The 5,581-nt window shown below is 55.1% G+C and overlaps 1 protein-coding gene across 11 annotated transcripts in view; it reads left to right on the forward strand.

Annotated features, from left to right (window-relative positions):
- The first annotated feature begins 269 nt into the window (after nt 1-269).
- The window catches only part of NR1H3 (nuclear receptor subfamily 1 group H member 3), a 14,174-nt gene continuing 8,862 nt past the window's right edge, over nt 270-5,581 (forward strand). For 5 of the 11 annotated variants that reach the window (XM_027775419.1, XM_006157797.3, XM_006157800.3 and 2 more), the window contains exons 1-8: nt 270-377; nt 647-769; nt 1,516-1,595; nt 2,091-2,279; nt 3,110-3,376; nt 4,247-4,455; nt 4,558-4,737; nt 4,919-5,018. In XM_027775419.1, the coding sequence (XP_027631220.1) occupies nt 1,553-1,595; nt 2,091-2,279; nt 3,110-3,376; nt 4,247-4,455; nt 4,558-4,737; nt 4,919-5,018 (988 nt within the window). In that variant the 5' untranslated portion in view covers nt 270-377; nt 647-769; nt 1,516-1,552. Of the gene's footprint in view, nt 434-573; nt 770-1,515; nt 1,596-1,751; nt 1,887-2,090; nt 2,280-3,109; nt 3,377-4,246; nt 4,456-4,557; nt 4,738-4,918; nt 5,019-5,581 lie in introns of those variants that run through there. The other 6 variants (XM_027775420.1, XM_027775422.1, XM_027775423.1 and 3 more) reach the window with 6 other exon arrangements.

Raw genomic sequence — 5,581 nt, forward strand, 5'->3', positions numbered from 1 at the left:
TGCCATCTGTCACCCCACCCACTCCCAGGCCTGTCATCGCTCATAGAGACTTCCTACCAGCCCGTCTCTCCTGGCTCCCACCCTTGTCTGTGGCCCCTACAGAGCACCCAGAGATTCCCTGGAAGGCCCAGCACCTGCCTCGCTCTGCCCCTGGAGTTCTCCCAGCTTGGCTGGAGCCTTGGGCTAGGACAGAGCTTCTTGGCGCCTTCCCAGAGGCAGGGGAGGAGGAGGGCGGCTGGGAAAGCAGGCTGGGGCTTGGTGTTGCAATTCCCAGCCGCCTGGGACCTTTGCTCCGAGAGGTGTCTATGGAGGGGAGGGAGCGCTGACTCGGAGGTTGCCGGGACTGGGGTGCTGTAAGAGCAACTAAGAGCCACAGGGTGAGGAGGGGAAGGGGAGAGACAAGGAACTGGACCGTCTGCAAGGAAATGCCACGGTCTGGTCTCGGCTGGGGCTGGGGGGTGGCGCTGGGCTGAGGGGGTGGCCAGCTGGGGAGGAGTCAGCCTGGTGGGGAAGCTGCCCTGTGGGCGGGGGCGAGGAGGCCAGGGCTCCTGTCAGCTCTAGTCTGCTTGGCAGGAAGGAGAGGTGGCCCGACCCCCTGGCAGTCCCTCCCCTAGCCCTTCCTGCAGTACTGCTTCCCCCGGCCCAGGTCCCTCTGCGCTCAGCTCCCGCTCCCAGGCAGCTCCCGGGCTGCTGCCGAGGCCTCTGACAGGCGACTGCACTATCCTCCTCTCCAGGAAGGGGGCTCCAGAGACTGCCCAGCGGGGATTCGGTGGGTCTGCCCCTCAGCAGTGGCGTGGGGCTCTGTGTCTGTGTTGGGGTGAGCTGGGGGTGCATCCCGAGGGTCTTAGGAAGGGGCCTCTGGGGGGAAGCCAGGGATGTTGGTGATGGAAGCTCAGGACAAGGACTGGTTTCTATTTAGGTCCCAGAGCAACTCACGAGGGGTTCGTGGTGGGGAGGTCTTATGTGTGAACTGGGGAGACTCTTTGAGGCAGATTTGTGCTGGGACCCCGGAAAGTAGCAGGAGTGAGGCGCTTTAACAAGCAGCGTGTTTCACTGGTGGGTGCGTCTTGACCTCCGTCTCCTGGTCCTGCCCCAAACTTGGCTATCCGGAACTAACGCTGGACTGAGAGGGAAGGGGCCCTGACAAAACTGGGCAAATGTTCCCTGATGGCCTGAAGGGGACGCTTTGGGGAGAAAGGGTATCGGAGGGTGGAGAGCTCAGACCAGTCAGGCCAGGATCGGAGCCTTGGCTCTCCTGCTTCGTCACTGGTAGCCCATAGCCACGGCACTCCATCTCCCAGCCTCAGCTGCCCGTCTGTAAAACGGGCTCGAGGACAGTCCTGACTTGAAGGGGATATTCTGACGAAGATATCTACAGAGCCTTGGCACAGGTTAATGTATGGTGGATAACGTTAGCTGATGCTGTTAGTACCCACACAAGGCAGGATCCGAGGGAGGGAGCTGAGGCCAGAAAGAAGCCCAGTTCTGGGGGTGTAACCTGGGTCGTTCCTGCAGGACAGGGCCTTGGTAATGTCCAGGGCTTCGGGAAGAGATGTCCTTGTGGCTGGAGGCCCCTGTGCCTGATGTTTCTCCTGGTAAGCTTCCATCCAGCATCCTCCTTCCCCACGGACCAGCTCCCTCACTACCTGCATCCTGCCCTCCTCCAGAGCGCAGTCCAGAGCTGCTCTGGGTATTCTGCATCCTGCCCAGACCACCTTTGCCCTGGTGTTGGTGCCTGGCCCTTCTTGCAGGCACCAGCCCAGGTCTCCCCAGTCTGGGCTTGCTGCAGGGGAGAGTTGACGGGTCTAGTCCTTACCCAGCTCTGGGTCTGCAGCGTTGTCTGATCTCTGTAATGGATGCACGCCTGCCCCCCGAGAGGACATAGGGTAACATCTTCATTTGAGGTATCGAGGTACAAGGGACCACAAGTGACTAGTCCTAGAGCCCACACAAACCCTGGGGTCCCCTAGCCTGAGCTGGGGCTTTGCTGCACGCTAAGGGGGGAGATAAGCTGGCGGTTCCCCAGCCTGGGCGCTGGGGAAGGAACTGGGGTGGGACCTGAGTTCCCCTGTGCCTCTCTCTGTGTTCAGACTCTGCAGCGGAGCTGTGGGAGTCAAATGTGCAAGATGCAAGCAGCGTGGCCCAGGGAGGCAGCAGCCGCATCCTTAGGGAGGGAGCCAGGACACCCCAATCTGCTGGGGGCACTTTGGGAGTGGGGCTGGAGGCAGCAGAGCCCACAGCCCTGCTCCCCGGGATGGAGGCCCTTCCAGAGCCCACAGGTGAGGACCTTCTGGATTCGAAGGAAGCCCCTGGATCTGGGAGGGGTACCGTGGGGCATGTACAGTATCATGGCTAAGTCCATATAGAGTCAAAGAGACCTGAGTGATCTGAGAAGGAAGTTTTTTTTGTTTTTTTTTTTTTGAGAGGTGTTTGTTATAGGGCATGTGCACTCGCCAGAAAGAGACAGAAAAACAAAGCAAGAAATCACCCCTCAGGGGGGATGGCCATGCTGCAATCCCTTCTCCTCTATTCTCCTCTCTGGATCTTGAGCACCCACACACACATGCCTGGCATGAGTTTAAGCCACCGGATCCGGGACTTGAACCACAGTTCGCTACATGTGAACCCAGCGACATAGCCATTATGCCAACTGCTGGTCCCAGTTTTTTGGAGAGGTCTTTTTTTTTTTTTTTTTTTTTGGAGGGGTTTTTTTTTTTTTTTTTTTTTTTTTTTTGTTTTGTGTTATCCTATAAATACAACTACAATTACATCTTAGAAATGGATTGACAACCTGTTAGAATGTTCAGATGTTAAGAATAAAACTAACTCAATCCCTTCTCCTCCATTCTCCTCTCGGGATCTTGGGCACGCACGCACACGCACCAGGCGTGAGTTTAAGCCACTGGGTCCGGGACGCGAACTGCAGTCGACTACGTGGGAGTCCAGTGACATAGCCATTATGCCAACTGCTGGTCCCAGAACAACTGTTCTTATACCAGACTTTGTATAATGACAGAAATTAAAGTCATCGAGTGCCCAGGGTAGTGGCTGAGTCGGGAGGATGTTGGGCTTTTTCCTGGGGGAACACGAAGGCTTTCCCTGTGTCCAGAGCTCCGTCCACAGAAGCGGAAGAAGGGGCCAGCCCCCAAGATGCTGGGAGACGAGCTGTGCAGCGTCTGCGGGGACAAGGCCTCCGGCTTCCACTACAACGTGCTGAGCTGTGAGGGCTGCAAGGGGTTCTTCCGCCGCAGTGTCATCAAGGGGGCGCACTACATCTGCCACAGCGGCGGCCACTGCCCCATGGACACCTACATGCGTCGCAAGTGCCAGGAGTGTCGCCTTCGCAAATGCCGCCAGGCTGGCATGCGGGAGGAGTGTGAGTGTCTGGGGCTGGGTGTGGGGGCGGAGGCTGATGGAAAAGAGGGTGCCTGAGTTTCCCCTGAGGGCGCTAGAGCCTACAGGGGCTTTCTGCCCAATTTTAACCCTAAATATGGGTTAACATTTCGGGGACCCACAGGTGGTGTGGTGGGTTAAGGCACTGAACACTCTCATATGGCTGAACACAGTTCAAGTCCCTGACCTGGGGGACTTTCTCACTCCCCCTGTACTCCCCAGCTCTCTGGTCAAATTAAAAAATAATAATAAATTGAATGAATGAATGAATAAAGTTAAAAGAATTAAGAGAATTATTTTATTTAACTTTATTTATTTTAATTTGACCAGAGAGAGATAGAGCGAGAGAGAGAGAAAAGGAAAATGAGAAGGCAAGCCGCCAGGTTGGGACTTGAACTGCAGTTAGCCATGTGGGAATCCAACTTCCTTAACCACCATGCCACCTGCTGGCCCTAAATAAATAATTCTTAAAAAAAAAAATTCATCTTTGGAGACCAGTAGATGATGTAATGGTTACGTCGCTGGACTCCCATGTAATTGATCGCAATTCAATTCCCGGACCCAGCTGCTTAAAACTCATGCCGGGTATGTGTGCGTGCGTGCCCGCCCAAGATCCTGAGAGGAGAATGGAGGAGAAGGGATAGCGGTGTGGCCATGCCCCCCGAGGGGATTTCTCACTTTTTGCCTCTGACTCTCTGTTCCTGGTGAGCTCACGTGCCCTATAGCAACAATCTCTCTTTTAAAAAAATCTCATCCTTACTTTTCCTAGCACTCTGCTCTTCTGGAGCCTCTGCCCCATCCTCACTTCCTGTCTCCTCCTGTCCTCTCCCCCTCTCATCGGGCCCATCTGTAGGTGTCTTGTCAGAAGAACAGATCCGCCTGAAGAAACTGAAGCGGCAAGAAGAGGAACAGGCTCAGGCCACATCTGTGCCCCCCCGAGCTCCCTCACCTCCCCAAGTCCTACCCCAGCTCAGCCCAGAGCAACGCGGCATGATCGAGAAGCTGGTGGCCGCCCAGCAGCAGTGTAACAGGCGCTCCTTCTCTGACCGCCTTCGAGTCACGGTACCTGATGGACACGGAGAGAGGGCTGACTGGGGCACCAGTTGACTTCTTGATGTCCCACTCAAAGCAGTTTGCCTTTTCCATCCTTGCCCTCCTGGTTAGCCTTGGCCCATGGCCCCAGATCCCCAGAGCCGGGAGGCCCGCCAGCAACGCTTTGCCCACTTCACTGAATTGGCCATCGTCTCCGTGCAGGAGATAGTCGACTTTGCCAAGCAGCTACCTGGCTTCCTGCAGCTCAGCCGGGAGGACCAGATCGCCCTGCTGAAGACCTCTGCGATCGAGGTGGCTGGAAGAGGCGAGGGGTGAAGGGAGAACGGAGTGGACCGTCTATGGGAGGGACCCCCACCCCGCCGGGAAAGTGGATGCGCTGGGAGTGAGGATGGGGAGGACTGACCTTCCCTTGAAGAGGCCGTGCACCAAGCCCAGCCCCGGTCCCTGTGTGAAGTCTGCTACTTGTGTCCAGGTGATGCTTCTGGAGACTTCTCGGAGGTACAACCCTGGGAGCGAAAGCATCACCTTCCTCAAGGATTTCAGTTATAACCGGGAAGACTTTGCCAAAGCAGGTGAGCACTGAGATGACCAAGGATTGGGGTTGGACGGTGCTCTTTGTTATGGGGTGGGCCCAAGGTTTGGGTAGCTGGGAAGGGAGGAACTCACTTGTTATTCAAAGACAGGACATTGGAATGCTGAAAAGAGTCTCTCTCAACTGTTCCATGTAGACCCCATTGACATTTGTTCAGGCCAGTGGTTTTCAAACTGTGTTCCAAGGAACCCAGTGGAGCTTATGGATGTGTCATGTTGGAGGATAAACAGGGAGGCATGGGAATGTCCTTCATCCTTACTTTGGCTAAACAAGAAACTCCATTTAAGGGACCAGCAGGTGGTATGGTGGTTAGGGTGCTGGATAGTCCCACATGGCCGACCAGGGTTCAAGTCCTGGACCTGGTGGCTTGCTTTCTCACTTTCCTCTCTCTCTCTCTCTGTGTCTCTCTCTGGTTAAATTAAAGTGAATGAATGAATGAATGAATGAATGAATGAATAAATCTTTAAAAAAAAAAAAAAGAAATAAAAAAAAAGAAAGAGAGAAAAGAAGAAACCCAGAAAGCATACTGTCATATATCCATGG

The sequence above is a fragment of the Tupaia chinensis genome, unplaced genomic scaffold, assembly GCF_000334495.1.
Source record: "Tupaia chinensis unplaced genomic scaffold, TupChi_1.0 Scaffold000561_1, whole genome shotgun sequence".
NCBI lineage: Eukaryota > Metazoa > Chordata > Mammalia > Scandentia > Tupaiidae > Tupaia > Tupaia belangeri.